This window comes from Xylona heveae (genome assembly GCF_001619985.1).
Source record: "Xylona heveae TC161 unplaced genomic scaffold L228scaffold_15, whole genome shotgun sequence".
NCBI lineage: Eukaryota > Fungi > Ascomycota > Xylonomycetes > Xylonales > Xylonaceae > Xylona > Xylona heveae.
Window position 1 is genome coordinate 329374 of NW_017264207.1, and position 17232 is coordinate 346605.

At 49.8% G+C, this 17232-nt stretch overlaps 9 protein-coding genes across 9 annotated transcripts; 3 read left to right on the plus strand and 6 right to left on the minus strand.

The window, feature by feature from the left end:
• Positions 1–367: 367 nt before the first annotated feature.
• L228DRAFT_274237 (hypothetical protein) lies at positions 368–1977 on the minus strand (the record flags this gene model as incomplete). The annotated part of the gene is made up of 4 exons (XM_018335603.1): positions 368–1387; positions 1672–1748; positions 1781–1832; positions 1972–1977. 4 exons carry the CDS (start codon positions 1975–1977, stop codon positions 491–493), a joined length of 1032 nt encoding a protein of 343 aa, XP_018184580.1. The 3' UTR covers positions 368–490.
• Positions 1978–2810: 833 nt separating this feature from the next.
• L228DRAFT_242064 (hypothetical protein) lies at positions 2811–4001 on the plus strand (the record flags this gene model as incomplete). The annotated part of the gene is made up of 1 exon (XM_018331379.1): positions 2811–4001. One exon carries the CDS (start codon positions 2811–2813, stop codon positions 3999–4001), a length of 1191 nt encoding a protein of 396 aa, XP_018184581.1.
• A 1008-nt stretch (positions 4002–5009) lies between these two features.
• On the minus strand, positions 5010–6981 carry L228DRAFT_251582 (IlvA, threonine dehydratase). The gene is made up of 2 exons (XM_018333585.1): positions 6227–6981; positions 5010–6104 (listed from the first exon to the last, which is right to left on the minus strand). Exons 1-2 carry the CDS (start codon positions 6543–6545, stop codon positions 5137–5139), a joined length of 1287 nt encoding a protein of 428 aa, XP_018184582.1. The 5' UTR covers positions 6546–6981; the 3' UTR covers positions 5010–5136.
• A 229-nt stretch (positions 6982–7210) lies between these two features.
• Positions 7211–8938, minus strand: L228DRAFT_225205 (ketol-acid reductoisomerase). Its single transcript, XM_018330373.1, has 5 exons — positions 8715–8938; positions 8628–8659; positions 8237–8515; positions 7508–8175; positions 7211–7445 (listed from the first exon to the last, which is right to left on the minus strand). Exons 1-5 carry the CDS (start codon positions 8923–8925, stop codon positions 7418–7420), a joined length of 1218 nt encoding a protein of 405 aa, XP_018184583.1. The 5' UTR covers positions 8926–8938; the 3' UTR covers positions 7211–7417.
• An 882-nt stretch (positions 8939–9820) lies between these two features.
• L228DRAFT_215464 (NEDD8-conjugating enzyme UBC12) lies at positions 9821–10736 on the minus strand (the record flags this gene model as incomplete). The annotated part of the gene is made up of 4 exons (XM_018330083.1): positions 9821–9973; positions 10085–10374; positions 10539–10598; positions 10706–10736. 4 exons carry the CDS (start codon positions 10734–10736, stop codon positions 9821–9823), a joined length of 534 nt encoding a protein of 177 aa, XP_018184584.1.
• Positions 10737–11004: 268 nt separating this feature from the next.
• On the minus strand, positions 11005–12818 carry L228DRAFT_251585 (peptidyl-prolyl cis-trans isomerase Cpr7). The gene is made up of 7 exons (XM_018333586.1): positions 12676–12818; positions 12548–12615; positions 12466–12475; positions 12325–12411; positions 12104–12271; positions 11884–12048; positions 11005–11825 (listed from the first exon to the last, which is right to left on the minus strand). The coding sequence occupies exons 1-7, from the start codon at positions 12692–12694 to the stop codon at positions 11221–11223; spliced, it is 1122 nt and encodes a 373-aa protein (XP_018184585.1). The 5' UTR covers positions 12695–12818; the 3' UTR covers positions 11005–11220.
• Positions 12819–13162: 344 nt separating this feature from the next.
• Positions 13163–14168, minus strand: L228DRAFT_251587 (D-tyrosyl-tRNA deacylase). Its single transcript, XM_018333587.1, has 4 exons — positions 13990–14168; positions 13758–13936; positions 13643–13685; positions 13163–13568 (listed from the first exon to the last, which is right to left on the minus strand). The coding sequence occupies exons 1-4, from the start codon at positions 13994–13996 to the stop codon at positions 13321–13323; spliced, it is 477 nt and encodes a 158-aa protein (XP_018184586.1). The 5' UTR covers positions 13997–14168; the 3' UTR covers positions 13163–13320.
• A 162-nt stretch (positions 14169–14330) lies between these two features.
• Positions 14331–15044, plus strand: L228DRAFT_251590 (Not CCR4-Not complex component). Its single transcript, XM_018333588.1, has one exon. It carries the CDS (start codon positions 14625–14627, stop codon positions 14922–14924), a length of 300 nt encoding a protein of 99 aa, XP_018184587.1. The 5' UTR covers positions 14331–14624; the 3' UTR covers positions 14925–15044.
• L228DRAFT_52884 (hypothetical protein) lies at positions 14780–16856 on the plus strand. The gene has a single exon (XM_018336679.1). It carries the CDS (start codon positions 14942–14944, stop codon positions 16586–16588), a length of 1647 nt encoding a protein of 548 aa, XP_018184588.1. The 5' UTR covers positions 14780–14941; the 3' UTR covers positions 16589–16856.
• Positions 16857–17232: the final 376 nt, after the last annotated feature.

The following is a 17232-nucleotide window of genomic DNA, read 5'->3' on the forward strand; positions in this document are numbered from 1 at the left end:
AATAAGAAATCATTTTTCTTTGCTTTTATGCCATACAGGGGAATATACAAGAGAAAGAAGAGAAGATTATATATACAAAGGGTGCGACCTCTAATTGGTCGCGTGAGCTCCGCTCCCGTCCCATTGACACCCTGATGCAAGAGAAGATGACGCCAGGAACCGAGATAGTGGTACAGAAGAATGCTAGTAATGCAGAGCAAGGGTGAAAATATGTCAAAATCGAGCGTAGTCGGTGTGGAGAGCATTGCCAGCTTTCAAATATACACTGCGCTCCCCTGAAGAGCGCAGTTCGTCCCGCGCACTTTTCTCATCCCTTTCCGAGTCCAGAAGAGAGAAAAAGGAAAATTATCAATGACAGCCATAAAGGATGGTGAGCTCGCCGCTATAAGATAGCATCTGCTCAGAGAGAGGATTCCGCTTCCTGGGGCGAGTGAAAATGGTAATGTCGTCCGAGAAATGGCGAATGGAGAAGCTCGTTTTCACCACCCTCTTATTCGTCCCTTGACCAAGCGTCCCGTCTCCGGGCGCGGTCCTCTCTCGCCTCTCGTCGTTTCCGACCCCATTTGGATTTGACGGTGTCCAAAATTTGCTGTTGTTTGGCCTTGTGTTCCTTGCTGGCCTCGCAAATGATGCCGATGAAGAGACTGGAGCAGTTGAACTTGTCCGCCAATCTCGCGCGCGTCCACTCGGCCGGGTTCTCAGATCTTAGGCGGCGCACCTCCTCAATGTCGGCTTCAGTCAGATGATATGACTTCTCGTAGGGTTTCCGCACAGGCGGTGGCAGTTTGCCGGCGGTCTCATCAGCATTTCTGCCGGCAAAGAGCTCTCGACGGCGGTCACTTCGGGGGAGAAAGAGAGCCGGGGTGTGATAGACGGAGGGAGCCGATGAGGGCGGATTGAAGACGATGTGATCTTGCTGAACGTCAGAGGAAGCGGCACCGAAAGTCTCATCAGGCCTTAGGCGTAATCGTTGCTTGGTTCGGCGAAAAGAGGATTCGTGTCTGCGGCAGACATTTTGCACAATCGACGGAGCGACAATTGAGTGGTGTGTTGAGGCGGAGGGCCATTGGGCCACGAGACCCGCAAAGGGTCTCCGTACAGCGGCAGAATGCATACGGAGGAGAGGAGATGAGGATGCAGCTGCCGCTGATGAGGAGAGAGAGCTTGAGAGGTGATGATGGGAGAGAAAGTAATAGTATGTGTGTGTGTGATCGGGGATTATCAACAGCAATTGTCTCTCCATCTCATTCCTCTCCCAGAGACGAATTTTCCCCAAAAGGGCTGCTTCACGCTGATTGGCCAGATGAGCGAGGACACTTATATTGAACTCATAAAGTACTCTTTCAGCCGTTGCGACCATTAGAAAAGTCAAGTACTTCAAAAGTTCCTATAAAGTATACGTGGCATTTCCCCCAATCAAGACCCTTTCAAGGCAGAATAAAAGGCGAAAAATTTAATGCATATGAGAGCAATATCAACAGGGACTAATTTCAATATGAAAGCATCAATTACCAAGTGATGAATACGAGAATAAGTGAAGCGTGTGTTAAGTACCGTTCCTGATGCAAAGTACCTTGGAAGGCCGCGACAAGAGTGACAAGAGTAACATAGGGTACCTAGGTAAAGGTAATAAATGAGGTGGATCCCGTCGAAAGAAGACTGTGCACCCACACGGATAGGGATAAAATGGATCCATAGTGGACCCTGATACTGTACGAATAGTTGAGCACCAGGCGGAGGAGTAAGTTCTCTTTTGGTAGTCAGAAGTAACTTAACTTACTGGGACTGATAATATCGGCCTCGATGAAACATCCCTCCTCCCTCTTCCCACCCTAAAATCGAAAACCTACCAATATCTTCTTTAAACTTTGCGACAAGTCAAGTTGAAACAATCAATTCATCTTTTCATCCATCCTTTGTTCCTCTCACTGTACGGCTGCCTCTCCTTTCTGAGTCGTTCAAATACCTTACAGCCATTATCATTATTCTCGTGCAGAACAGGCCACTCTGACGTGCCTTTCTGACTTTCCTTGAAACCCCCTCCCCCCTCATTGGGACAGCCCTGCAACGACAAAGAGACATTTATTCCTTTTTCTTTTTTTTTTTTTTTTTTTTTTCGCTCGGCCAAGTCGTCCGCACGGTCTTATACAAGTTTTGACCCTCTGGCGACGTAAGGGTTGCTATCGCTTCCCACGCATAGCATCGCAGCCCGACGACCCTTGAATTGAGACCTGAACCGCCGTGAGCTGTCGCTTCCATTCATCCACTCGCTCGAGTGAGATCATTGCTCGACGTCAAGTGCCTTGTTCGCTGGCCATCCTCTACCCATCCATTTACACCGTCCACCCACATTTCGCTACAGATTACAGGACGTTTCTTGGTCCTTCTTACAACGAGAGATTGAGGTACGTTCACTCAGCCCTACTGATGCACGATAAGCAGCGTACGATGACGCGCACGTTTGTTTGATGGACAAAAGGGAATACCGCGAGAGTGGAATTGAGCAAAAGAGCAACAGAAGGAGAGAATTATTGCTAGAAAGGGTATACGGTCATGTGGTGTTTGCAGCTCGCTGACGGTATATTGGTGGTATAGGCCAAGAGAGAAGCTAGGCCACAATCATCTCAAGCCGTTGCCCTCCACGTCCCACCGGTCTGCTTGTTGGACTCGTTCCTTGCCGTCCCCCTTACCGGTTCGTGCGTGGTCGATCCCGCACCTATCCAGCGGACGGTGACACCGGCTGAACCTCTACGAAGACAAGAGGAAAAAAACTGTAATAGGAAAAAACCTAAAAAGGAGGCGGAAAAAAGATGAGTGCCGTGCAACCGCCAAGCGTGAGCGCACCTCCTCCATCGTCAGATTCTGTGCCCGCGCCTGGCGTCGTCTCTGACTTGCGTCCCACCGGAGCTGCTCCCGATGCAGGGACAACCAGCAACACCACCGCTGCCCAGCAGAGCACTACGACAACCACGACGAGCGCTACGCCCCATAAATCCGTGAGGAGCTTCTTCGGTTTCGGCAAGAAAAAGGACGAGGAAAAGCAGAAGAAAAAGGCCAATTCGCCCACCGCGCCGATCCAGACCATGGCCCAGTCCTCACCCATTCATTCTCCCCTCACTATTAGTGCCTCATCCTCTCCTCGGCGGGGTACCCTTTCGTCAGCTCATCGTCTTTCGACGACGATTCCTCACTCTCCCTCGGGTGGCCTCAGCTCCCCCGCATCTTCGTCTATTTTCGAGCGAGATGTCCAAGAGAGCGCCGTACCCGCACAGAGTTCCACTGCGATCCCTTCTCACATCCAGACCGAGAACCACATTCCGCCCGTACTCGAAGCTTCGGCCGAGGCCATTACGGATACTAAGCTCGACCCCGATAATGTTGAAATTGTTACTCACGCAGCCCACCAACCGGCCGGTGCCACGGTTGCCAATGCGCTCGGAAGCAATGGTTCGGAAGTTGGAGGCCCAGCTTCCTTAGACACCCAGCTGGCTCAGCCACCATCACAGCATCCTGAGCCGGTCGACTTGAGTGCACCGATGCACTCGAGCATGGATCCCAACGACGTTCGGCGGCTAAGTTTTATCTCTTTTGCCGATGTCGTGCAAGCGGAGCAGGGCGAGCACGCCATGAGCGATTCGGGTTTCCTCCTGGGCAGCCCTGGACCTGCCGCAGCCTCTGTGCACTCAACCAAGCGCTCGCCCTCTCCCGGCCGATCTCCGCCTGTCTCGCCGCCGGCCGGCGGCTCCCCACCTCTGAGTGGAACCGCGTCGTTTCAGGGCATCGAGGGTTCACCTCGACGTGGTCTCCGTGGCTCAGGCAGCCCTGTACCCCACAGCCCGTTGTTGCCCCACAGTCCTCAGGCTGGGGAGTTTAATGTCGAGACGATGCGACAAGCACTGCGCAAGACTGGCAGTGGGGATTTGAGCATTGGCCGGCATCCCTATGCGACTGGCCCTGGAAGCACCGACGAGGCCGCCACTTCGGATCAGCTGTCAAGATGAAGGCCGCCTCTCATAGGTGGTTGACGGCAAATCCTCTTCCTTTTTTTTTTTTTTGTTTTTTCTTTCTATTCTCTTGAATCGGTCTGGAACCTCTGCTCGATTTTGACTACCTCTTTATCTTTATTTCTCCCCTTCACTTTATTCTTATCATCATCGCTTCTCCAGTCTCGCTTCATTACGCTCATCTTCCTTTGGCCTGCGCCGTTCCAGCGTCTTATACACCTCTTGATTGATTGAGCATAGATTCCCATTTGAATCGTGCGTGCCTCTGTTCTCCAACACGCTATCTGCCGTCTGGATCTCAACTTCTACCTCTTCCTCGGATACCTGATTGTGATTGGTGGTCCTTGTCACCTTTCACGGTCATGTTGTTTTCGATCCGGTGATGGGCTCAGAATACCTTTACCTCCCTTACTCTCGCTACCTTGTTTACCTCTCTATTCGCATCTCACTCTGTCGGGCCCGCTCAGTGCTCTTCCTGGGGCACATGGCCCGACATGTCACGACACATTACCAATACCATCACCATTCTTACTTTCATTGCTTCACCTCTAGGGAACAGGTCCGACGGCGTTTCTCTTGTCTCCTCATTGTTCCTCTTTTTATTTATACAGTGTTCGATACTGACGTATATGTGTTTTCGCTGCCATGATTTACTGTTTCTTCTTTTTCTCTTTTTACTCTTTTCTCTTCCTTTGGGCGTGTAGCTATGATCCTTTTATAGTTGCCCGCCAGCCTTTTTTTCCTATTTCCCTTCTTTTCGGTCTTCATCTGGTTGGATATTACTGCACTATCCAACTGAAGGCCCTTCTTTCTTTGTCATTTTTTCTTTTCTTTTTTTTTCTTCTTCCCTTTTACTCTTAAATTATGGCCGTATCTGGGGATATTCCTCTTCTACATGTCATTCGTGATATGATGTCTGATTCTTACATCTTTATACCAATATATCATATCATTCAACCAACAAATACTGATTTCAAGTTCATGTCTATGATTATATACAAAGAATGCAGAACACTTTCCCCCCATGGGCCCCAACTGTGTCTACTAATACACATCTACACCCAAAGCGCAATACCATTCCACGGGCATTATTGGTGTCAGGATCTCAAGACTACAAATCCAATAATGAGATCTAAGAATCCGAGCCAAACAATCTGGCAATTGCTTCAACGGTCGTATTTCCGCCTGAAAACACAACGCCGAGATTCCACGCCCAAACGTCTCCCGCTTGCTGACCATGATCCTGCTTCCGCTGCTGGTCGTGCTGGAGTTTCTCAACTAAAATGCGGAAATCTTCATTAAACAGCACGACCGCAAGCGGGACTGCCGCGCTGGGCTCAATAACGACCTTCATGCGTTCAAGCACTAGTTTCATCGCGGCTTTAATCTGGGACTCTGTAGCGGAGAACATGCCGTGTAGTTTCCTTTTCGATCCGAGCGATGACGATCCTGACGATCCGCCTGTCGTCGTTGTGACCACGTTCGGGTCATATTCCTGGCTTAAAACGCTCCATGGGATCGCACCAAGCGGCGTTCTCAGCCCGTCGGCAATAGTCAGTGTCTTGACGGCCTCGATGCGTTTTCCCTGCGCGAGACCGCGTCCGGCGTCGTCGGCGCCTTGGAAAGATGGTTCAGACCCAAATACGAGTGTGCCTGTTCCGGATAAGGCGGTGGCGACGCCGGAGAGCATGCCCCCGCCGCCGCAGGGGGCGATGACTGCGTGTAGCCCGCTGGATGGTGGTGATGATGTAGACGAGGAAGCAGGGGGCGGGGAAGAGAGGGACGAGGAGGAAGAGGAGGAAGGGGAAGAAGAAGAGGAGAGTAGCTCGGCGACTTGTTCTTCGAGTTCGAGTGCAAGTGTGCCCTGCCCGAGAATAATATCTGGGTGATCGTATGGCGGGACCAAGGTGGCGCCAGTACGGGCAATGACGTCGGCGACAACGGCCTCGCGCTCGGTCGAAGTGGAGCCGCTGAAGATGACTTCGGCGCCGTAGGACTTGGTGCCGGCGATCTTGGACGGAGTGGAGATGTGTGGCATGACAATGTAGGCTTTGACGCCGCGGGTGTGTGCGGCGAGGGCGAGAGCTTGCGCGTGGTTTCCTTGGGAACAGTCAAGTTAGCCTTGATGAACTTGGTGGAGTTGAGATATTATGCTGTTAGATGTAGCGGGTAGTGGTAAGAGAGGATCTAAGGGAAAAGGGAGAAAGCGGAGACCGTCTTACCACTGCTGTGGGTGACTACGCCCTTTTTACATTGTTCGTCGGTAAGTCGACTCAGTGCGTGAAATGCGCCGCGCGCTTTGAAAGCTCCAATGCGTTGATAGTTTTCGCATTTGAAAAACAAGTTGATCTTTGGCCGAGCGGGTGTGCGGCCTTCGTAGGGCGTGCCTTGAAGCGCAGCGGGGTCTTGTGGAGTCGATGCAAGCTTGTCGAGCGTAGAGCATGTCAGAACGGGCGTGCGATGGACGTATGGCTTGACGATCTTGTGTGCGGCTTGCACGGAAGAGCGCGTGAGGGGAGCGCAGGTCGAGATGTCTGCCATGGCGGGATTGCTAGGATATAATGTACCTAGTTTATGTGAAATGGTGGTGTTGATTGTGACTTGCTCGGAGATCAATAATGAAGGTCAAAATCGTAATGCACGGCTGCCGTCGAAAATAAATTGTAAGGCAAGATGCAGCAAAGAATGAAAGCTGAATTCGAGTTTCCTGAACTCGAAGACTATGATTGGGTATTTCGCTGGATATATATACAATGCTGATATACCGATACGTCGTGCTATGAGATGAATGATATTGGCTACTTGATGCTGGGAAAGCCGAATGAGTTTTCAAAACTTGCAATTATTAAAGCTCTAGAATCCTCTAGAAGTAATGAATGTTAGACACAATGAAAAGAACAGTAGTAATCTCTCAGAGAAGTATCATGAGTCAAGAGGGGTTGTCATTACCGCAGTTTTAGAAAGCGTATGGCGACATTATCAGGGGTTGTGGACCCTCAGATAATCGATAAGTTAAGTCTACTCTCATAGCGTTAGTGTACTTCCCGTAGGGCGCATCTGCATGGCATTTCCCGTGCTCGGGTCCATCCTGACACTTTTCGCGTGTTGCTCCGATTTTCGGTGCTCACCGGTCTTTTGTGCCGAGTTTTATGCTCGGCTGTCTCCAAGGAAGATGACAATTTCGCGCTTCCCGATAGGCCATCATCGCTCACATAAGTAGGATATCACACCAAACATCCAGGGTCATGCAGTGTGTATAAATTCCCCAATTGATTTTTCTCGGGATGAATTACTTTGAAAGAGACAAAAAGAAAAGACCAATCCATTCCAAAAACAAAAACAAGGCTAATTTACAGGAGCGCCGTTGCGTGCAATCTCAACCCACAACCAATAGCTAGTCCATTATGCCCCATTTACTTTTGGTTCTCGGGACGGAGACCACTAAATAAAAATTGTCAGTCATCAATTGTAGTCATCATCAGTAGAATCAGGGTGGTACGTACCGGACGGCCTTGCCGGCGCGCCAGATCTCAAGATCCCGGATCTCCTGCATCTCCTTCTCGTACTTCTCACGGTAGTCAGGCTGCGAGTTGTAGTCGAGCGAACGCTGGGTCTCACGACCATCCTTGACGGCGTCGTAGAGGTCGTTGAAGACGGGCTTCAAGGTGTCCTTGAAGCGGCTGCTCCAGTCAATAGCACCGCGGCGGGCGGTGGTGGAGCAGGCAGCGTACATCCAGTCCATACCGTGGGAGCCAATGAGGGGGTACAAGCTCTGAGTAGCCTCCTCAACGGTCTCGTTGAAGGCCTCACTGGGGCTGTGGCCACGCTCACGGAGAACCTCGTACTGAGCGAGGAACATACCGTGGATACCGCCCATCAAGCAGCCACGCTCACCGTAGAGGTCAGAGTAGACCTCCTTCTCAAAGGTGGTCTTGTAGAGGTAACCACTGCCGACGGCAACACCCATGGCAATGGCCTTCTCCTCAGCCTTGCCGGTCACGTCCTGGTAGACGGCAATGGAGGAGTTGATACCACGGCCCTCACGGAAAAGGCTCCGGACGGTACGGCCAGAGCCCTTGGGGGCAACGAGGATCACGTCAACGTCGCTGGGGACATCGACCTTGGTGAGATCCTTGAAGACAGGGGAGAAACCGTGGGAGAAGTAGAGGGTCTGAATTGCACGTTAACAATTGATCCAGGAATTTTCATGACCACGTCGCAGTTCAATTTACCTTTCCCTTGGTGAGCTGAGGCTTAATGGCGGGCCAGGTCTCACTCTGGGCAGCATCAGAGAGAAGGTTCATGATGATGGTACCCTTGGAGATGGCCTCGTTGACATCGAAGAGGTTGGTTCCAGGGATCCAGCCGTCCTGGACAGCCTCCTTCCAGGAAGCACCGTCCTTTCGGACACCGACAATGACGTTCAAGCCATTGTCACGGAGGTTGAGACCCTGACCGTGGCCCTGAGAACCGTAGCCAATGAGGGCGAGGGTGTCGTTCTTGAAGTATTCCTGCGAGGCTGGTCAGCGTCATGTTCTTTGCCATCAGTTTTTTTATTCTTTCTTGTCGCGTTTTGAAGAAATCCATCCAAATTCTCTCAAATCGTCGAGCTAATCAACGTACAAGAAGCTTCTCACGAGGCCAGTCCTCACGCTCTGTAGAACCATCATTAGCGACTTTTCGTCATTTTCAATCGCCGCCATCACATACCATAGACCTGCTCCTTGGTGCCGGCAAAGTCAATGGTCTTGACTCCACGGATCTGCTGGGCAGGGCCAGCAACAGCGGCACGGGCAGCAGGCACCACACCAGCACGAATGCCACCGAGAGCAGCAGTGAAAGTACGGCGCTGGATAGTAGGGGCAGCCAATTGGCGAGCCACGTTGCTCCGGAGAGCCTTGGTGAACTGACGGGATGCCATTTTTGTTTTGGAGTGGAGAGGGTGAGATGGAGAAAGTTTGAAAGGATGTCCAGGGAGTTTTGAGGATGTTTTTCTCGGGGCCGCTTGAGTCAAACAGCTGACCTGATTCTCTGTGTGGAGGATTCGGGGAAATTTTCGCTATGCCCGTCTAGCTCTGGCCGACTTCGGCCGCTAGCGAACCCCAGGGAATTCGAGACTCCCAAGAACTCTACACGGCCAAAAGCGACTTGATAAACAGCATGAACTTCTCGACAGATGTTTTGAGAAAATAATTTACTGATTGTGCAGGATGATGATGTTTAGAAGACGGAATCAGAGCGCATATTCTTGAAAGATGCATTGTACTCGCTGATGGGATATGCCCCATCGGTTGATATTTACACGGCGAGCTATTGCTAAAGACATTTACAGAGCGTGCACTCATTTGATCACAAAATCAACGACACAGAGAAGTCGGACAAGATTTGCTGGAGGAATACTAGCTTCCTGAAAGCGCTTTTCAGAATTACATCTATCACTGTATCCCTTTACCACTTACTACTGCCTGCGCCTCCGTGGTCTCGCACAGCACGCTGGAGGAGCCTGGGTTACACAGATAATGTAATCACCAGGTCTATGCTAAGGAAATAAACATGCAACAATGTCAAGGCTGGAAAAACAACGTGATTGGTATGGAAGTTGACGGGATCATCAAACAAATCCACTGCATCTAAATACGTGCTTTCCCAAAGAAATACACAGCAGGGCGATGAATAGAATGCAACCAGGATATCAAATGCGCCCTATAACCCCACCCAAAAATGCCTGAAACTGCTATGCCGTCGATATGTGCGTCGAGAGGTCCTTTTTGAAAGAAACATAATTCAAAATAACGTCGCGCCTACCACTTGAGTCCTTACTTCAACACCCGTTGGTATGACTCTCCTCGTACAGAATCTCCGGCCATGGACTTTCGTACGTTCCTCTTGAATGCGTCTCTATTGGCTCGCAGGTCTTCGGCTGCTTCCTTATTCAGTGGATCTGACGCATTAGGCTCGAGGAATAAGAACTGTTCCAAAAGTAATTAGCCCCATGCCCGAATATCTTTTCTCAATAATTATGTATTCAAATAGTGTCAAATATGTCCGTAATCGGCAGTGCACCGAATAGAGTAACGCACCTGTAAGCCAACAATGACGGCATTCAGGTTAAGAACGGGCTTCCAATCCTCCCGCAGAATGTTCAGGCAAACATTGCCCTCTAGATCGATATTGGGGTGGTAGATCTTCTCCAAGCATTTGACCTTAGGCGGATCATGTGGAAAGTTTTGATTGATCGCGAAACTGAAGTGGAAACAGCCGTCTTTGTACATGCCCTCATCAGGCTCGATGGTCAAGGTAAAGTTGAGGATGTCGTCGGGGTTGGGAAATTCTGTGCGCATCGTGGTACCAAGTGAGAGCTCAGATAAATCTAGGTGCAGTCAGCGCCGTCAGCAAAGGGCCTATCCAAGGAAGTATGACGCATGGCACACGGTAGACGAGTGAGAGGAAGCTGAAAGATTAATGTTGAGAGACCACATATTGCAGGTCAAGGACATGTGCAATCATTCGTGATATAATGGATAGAGGACGAACCTTTTTGCACTCGCAGTTGAGCAGCAGTCACCTTCTTCTTCTTTTGGCCGCTGGCCGACGCTTGAGCATCGGCCTGCTGCTGCTTCTGCTTCTATTGAGCTCGTCAGCATGCACTCCACGGAGGTCAAGCATTTTGAGGTGCAGAATGAAAATATCATGGTAGCAACTGAAACGTACCATAGACCAGATCTTCAACATCTTCAGGGCGGTAGGTTGTAGAGTTGATAGAGAGGGGTGCAGTTGCGCGAGTGACGCTTCTGCTGTCGCCAACACTGAGTGACTTTGGCGAGAGCTCCGAATGTCGCACGCCACCTAAGTATATATAATGCGGCAGCGATAAATAGCCGTGTTACTCTTATTTTTCCTACCTTACGGATCTGGAACGATTATAGGAAGATCACAAGTCAATACTGTTGGTAAAATTATATTCAGAAATATTCTGTGAGTACTCGATAGACCAAAATTTCAGCGTATGCAAATATTTCATTTAAGTGAGAGCTAATTTTGGGCTCCGTGGAGGTCACTGTTTACCCCTCAGTAACTATTATCTATACAGCAGTCGGTAAGGCTGAACAAGCCTGGCTTTACTTTTATTGAGTACCATCAATCATTTCCATTGGACTTTTCGCTAAGATTCCTATGCAAACGCCAAGAATGCAGGCAAGTCTAATTATGAGCCTATTTACTCGAAGAATTTCTTGTAAACAGCCTTCTCCTTCTTCGTGCGATCAGCAGCCCGCTTCTTTGTCTGTTCAAGCTCCTTGGTCACGGCAGAATCGCCAGGCACAACCTTGAGAGCGGCATGCAGGTCAGCGACAGAAGCGTCTTCATCCTTCAGCCCATTGTGAGCCAAGGCTCGGCGGTAGAGGGCTTTGCCTTTCTCTGCATCAGTGGCGTCAGGGACGTCGAGGGCCTTGCTCGCCGAGTTGACAGCATCCCTGAAAAGGTTGAGCTTGATCTCAGCGAACGCAGCATTATTGTACAGAGTGAATTTCAGTGAGTTAATCTGCTTTCCGAGGTCAGCCGGCTCGCCCTCGAGGGCATCCGGATCCTCATGGAGGTATCGAAGGCCCTTCTGGTACTTGTCTAGTGCCACAGTCGAATCGCCCGCCTTGAACGCGGTATTACCGTAGCCCTTGACGTCAGAGGCAATCTTGAAGACGTCGACGCGAGTAAATTGCTCGGCCTTCTCGTGGTCCTCGGGGAAGTCGGGATAAGAGTCGCCGGTCTTGTCAACGATGGGGTCGGCGGCCGTTTTTGCGGCCTCTCCCGTCAACTCACCACAGTCTACAAATGTAATCAGCCAAAACTCATTGAACACTGGAAGACGAGGTTATCTGCGTACCGATGATTGTGACGGCTTGATGAGGCTTGTCGCTGGAATCGGTCTTCGCAGACTCGATCTTTCTCACAATGCTTTTGCCATTGAGGACCTCACCAAACACGACGTGCTTGCCATCAAGATGCGGGGTTGGAACAGTGGTAACGAAGAATTGTGACCCATTGGTGCCTATGGTCGTCAGTGCTGGTTTTTTCTACGGTTGCAAGTTCGAAAAGAGACATACCTGGGCCAGCATTGGCCATGGAAAGAAGGAAGGGCTTCTCATGCTTCAACTGGAAGTTCTCGTCTTCAAATTTCTCGCCATAAATTGACTCTCCACCAGTGCCATTTCCAGCGGTGAAATCACCACCTTGAATCATGAAACGCTTGATGATACGGTGAAAGCCGGATCCTGTTTGCAAAGTCAGAAGCAATTCGAGCTCATAATGTCGGAATAAATTGAACCTTTGTAATGTAGCGGCTTTCCGGTCTTGCCAATGCCCTTCTCTCCGGTGCAGAGCGCGCGAAAGTTCTCTGCGGTCTTGGGAACAACTAAAGCGCTGTGTTAGCGCAGGCTGAGTAGCGCATAGAATATCTCCAACTCACTGTCATTGTACTTCAAGCAGTCAGCTTCAGCTCTTTAGTACCTCTTGGATGACGAAAATTAAAGTTGAGAAATACTACTGACCAGCTCGAAAGCTACCCGACCAACTTCTTGCTTGCCGATTTGGAGGTCGAAGAAGACACGGCTTCGGCCTTTCAGGTATGGTATTCAGCATAGCTTCTGGTTATTTGCGCAGAGAAGTTTGTATTTACCTTCGACTTGTGGTGCCATGGTGATGATACTGCGTTTAAAAAAAGTGCGCACAATGCAATCAATAATTGAAATGCTGCAAAATGAATCTGGACACAGATTGAGTCGTGTTGTTGAATCTGTGGTTTAGCAGAGGACGGAAACTCGTAGGGCTGGTGGAGATTCAGGAAGCTTCCATGCGGCGGCTTTGGCTCTGGTGGGGTTGACGGAGCGCGTTTCGCGAGAGCCTCAGGGTCATCAGGTACCAGCGGGATCGCGGGGCATTCATGTTGATCTCCGACCCTGAGGCCAGCCCAAGCTTCACATCACCATCCTTCATAATATTTACAATGTCTTTCTAAATTTATTTCGTCTATGAATTTTCAGTTTTTCGAAAGTGAGATTTATATCTAATTGGTATGTATTCGCAAACATCGCCGATCGCAATGGGTATATCGCTGTTAAATATGCAATAATGAAACATGTCTACTCTAGTAATTCAGGAGGTAGATCCGACGTAGAACCATTCGGCGTGGGCTGATCCGATTTTGTTTTGCCCTTTTTTGGCCCTTCTTGCTTGGTATCCGCATTTGCCTCGGGTTGAGGGGGCGGGTTCGAGATAATTTCCAGTGTAACCTGTCGAAAATTCAATTAGATTCGTCTGAGATCTAGCACACCTGGGAAGGATTTACCGCGCCAGAATCACTGCGGTATTCAAGACCTACGGGCCCATCGTTGACAAGTTCGACATCCATCATGGCTTGGAAAACGCCATCTTTAACTCGATCCGCGCCATGTAGTTCGCGGACTTTGTCGACAAACTGATCGTAAAGTTGCTTCGCCTCTTCGACCTTCATTGCTCCGTGGAAGCTTGGCTTGGCTTTTTTGGTTGACGCGAGGAGTGTAAATTGAGAGACTGTATTGTAAAGGCACATGTGAGCACAGAATTTACTTCAACTGCATCTTTCTTGAATGGTGGCAAGCACATACCACAAAGAACTTCGCCCTGTATTTCTTGGACACTACGCTTCCACTGTGAAAGCAGTAGAATTCATTGTCAGCCGGGAGTCTTGGAAAAAGTGCTTAGTTCACTATTTAAACTTACCGAACCGCCCTCCTCATCACCCCACATCTTCATTTTGAGAACCTTGCTCGCCATGGCTTCAACTTCCTTCTTCGTATCTCCAGCGCCAACTGCAGCAAATACGAGGATGCCCTTCCCAATTGAAGAAATCAATTGTTTGTCGACAGTGACCGAAGCCGACTTGACTCTTTGTAAAATTGCTGGCAGAATCGTAAGCTGAGGAATTATTTCTGTAGGTCTAGAGAAAATTCACCTTTCATCCTCGTGGCGCTTTAGTATAATGTAATATGTGGGAGGAACTGTGTAGCGTGAGAAGACGCAGAGAGTTCAGAGGATGCAAATAATGAAGTACAATATTTGAATTGCCAGATAATGCAGAATTAAACAATAGACCTCTTAGGTTTCTATGAAATGAGAGTTGATATGGGTCTGGTCAGAACATAACGATCTTTCCCTATGTCATTGCGCGAGTCATCAATGCATTTCCCTTGCGCTAAACTCCGCATCGGGGAAGGACGGAAAAGTGCGAAGCGACGGAGCGCGGAAAGCTGCACGATGAACAACGGAGACGCCTAGAAGGATCCCGACAAGGTGAATATCGCAAAAGAGAAGAAAGCTATTACTGTGACGACGGAACTTATCGCCGCTGCCCACCACATTCTGTTTGACGACCGTCTTCACGTTTCCTCCACAACAACATTACCACGTATCACAATACCAGCAAACCATCACCTCGCACCAACCTCCTCCTAAACCCATCTCCGAGAGATACCCTTCTACCTTCACCGCCGTGGTGAGCCACCTTCCCGTGGCAAGACCAACTTTCTTGCCTCGTCGAGACCAGCGGTAGCCAATTGATTTTAAGATACGAGACGATCATCGCCCAACATGGCACAACGAAAACTACAACAGGAAATCGACAAATGCTTCAAAAAGGTCGCAGAGGGGTCTCAGGCCTTTGATGGCATCTACGAAAAGATTCAGCAGACCTCAAATCCTTCGCAAAAGGAGAAACTTGAAGATGCACTCAAGAGAGAAATTAAGAAGCTGCAACGGCAGCGGGATCAGATCAAGGCATGGGCGGCAAGCAACGACATCAAAGATAAGAAACCGTTAATAGAACAGCGAAAGCTGATCGAGAGCGTATGCGAGAGTCTTGACAATCCGTCACGGTTTCACATAAGCTAATCATAAAGGTGTAGCAAATGGAGAAGTTCAAGGCTGTGGAGAAGGAGATGAAGACGAAAGCATACTCCAAAGAGGGTCTATCGGCGGCCGCGAAACTCGATCCCAAGGAGAAGGAGAAGTTAGAGGCATGCCACTTTCTATCGTCCATGGTTGAGGAACTGGATCGTCAAATCGAAACGCTCGAGGCGGAACTGGAGACATTACAAGTCAGCATCAAGAAGAGCAAAAAGGACCACTCCAAGGCGGAACGTGTCGCCCAGATCGAAGCGTTGACTGAGCAGCATAAATGGCACCAGGGCAAGCTGGAACTCATATTACGCGCTTTGGAGAACGGCAACATTGAAACTGAGCAAGTGGTCGACCTGCAGGAGAATATCAAATACTATGTGGAGAGTAACGAGGACCCCGACTTCATCGACGATGACACAATGTACGACGATCTCAATCTCAATGAGGAAGAGGATACATTTGGAATGAACAACGAGAACGATCGCGTGTCTTCTCAGGATGCGCAATCGATACAAGATGACGTCCAGGATGGTGATGCCCGAAGTCACAGTATAGGAAGCAAGCAAAAGTCTCAACCGCCTCCTGACGCACCAGCAGCAGCATCAGCAGGTCGCCGACCATCAGCAACGCACGCGAAATCTCCGCTACCGGCGTTGGCCACTTTACATACCCCCTTATCGACCTCTACCAATGGCATCATGAGTAATAGCATGAAGCCAGCCCCCCTACCGACACGCGCGCCAGGTGAGACGTTGAAATACGCCTCTGCGGCGGCTGCGGCTGCTGCAAGTGACAGAAATGACGTTGGAATTGCACCTTTACCGCCGCCACCGGGTACTCATCCTCCAACACAACCGACATCATCGAAAACAAGCAGCGTCGCATCACCTGCTATCTCAAATTCTCAGCCCGTGGCTGCAACTTCTGGTCCTGCTGGCAAAGCGGCCGCCCCTGCATTGGATGCCCAGGCTCGAGCAAAGTCCCCGGCGTTGAGCCAATCCAGTGCCGCAGCTAGCACCAGCGTTGCTGAAAGCATGCCGCCTACGCCGGCAATGTCCAAGGTTGAGAGTGTTGCCAAGCCTGCTGCCAAACCTGATAGCGCTGCTCCAGCGATCCCGCAAAATGGCGTAGATGCGGATGCGGATGAATCCATCTACCATCTGCCGCCAGGATTGCATGACCTGATTCAATCCTTCGAAACAACCAAATCCCGGGTTTCCCTCGAGCCCACGCCATCAGTGCAGCGCCTGCTCAACGCGTCACAAACATCCTGCCCTGAGTCCATTGATGCTGAGAAGCCCAAACACTATAAGCCGCAGACTCGTTACAACACCCCCCCTCATTACCCTCAGGAACCTCTACCCATTTTCGACGATCCACGCCTTTACTCACGGATAGATACCGACACCTTGTTCTACGTCTTCTACTACTGTCAAGGAACATACCAGCAGTACCTTGCGGCTAAGGCGTTAAAGAACCAGAGCTGGCGCTTCCACAAACAGTACCAGACATGGTTTCAGCGCCACGAAGAGCCCAAGACGATTACAGAGGAATTCGAGCAAGGAACGTATCGGTTTTTTGATTACGAGAGCACATGGTCAGTCCACCGATTTACCTTTGCATTAATTTCTCACAAATCCGTATTTTATGATTAACCTTTTTCCCATTTTGCTGTCCTATACTTCCTTGCTTGACCTTTGGCCTAAAGCTACTTATCGCTGACATTTACTTCTTTTTCGTAAACAGGATGAATCGTCGGAAAGCAGACTTCAAGTTTGCTTATAAATTCCTTGAGGATGACCTATGAAATCTTGAGCCTGCAACTCAAGATTGCATAGAGCGGGCGTTGGAACTTTTTCTGTTTTATTCTTCTTTGGGCTGGGCTGAGAACTTGCACCAAAGTACCTTTGACTTCTTCACTTGGCCGTTTCGTCAGCGTAAGAGGAGGAACGGGTAGATAAATAGGACAGGCGCCCCGGAACGCTCACAGTGCCTTTCTTTCTTACTTGGTTTCGAACTCTGGTGTGTGTACGTTTTGTCTTCGGTGCTTTTGCTGGATTCATGAATAAGAACCGCTTTACTCCCCCCGAATTGCTTTGGCGAAGAGATCTATAAGAGGCGTGTATTGTATGTTCAGGTCCTTCATGTCAATCTGGAAGCGTCCTTGCCATATCGCTGTTCTAAACAGCAAATGATTTATTACGTATGTCATGCTCGAAAGCGTGATGTTGACCCGCTGAAGCGGACATTGGGCCGCGCTTTCCCGGGCCCCGCCGACATATATAATGGACAAATTTAC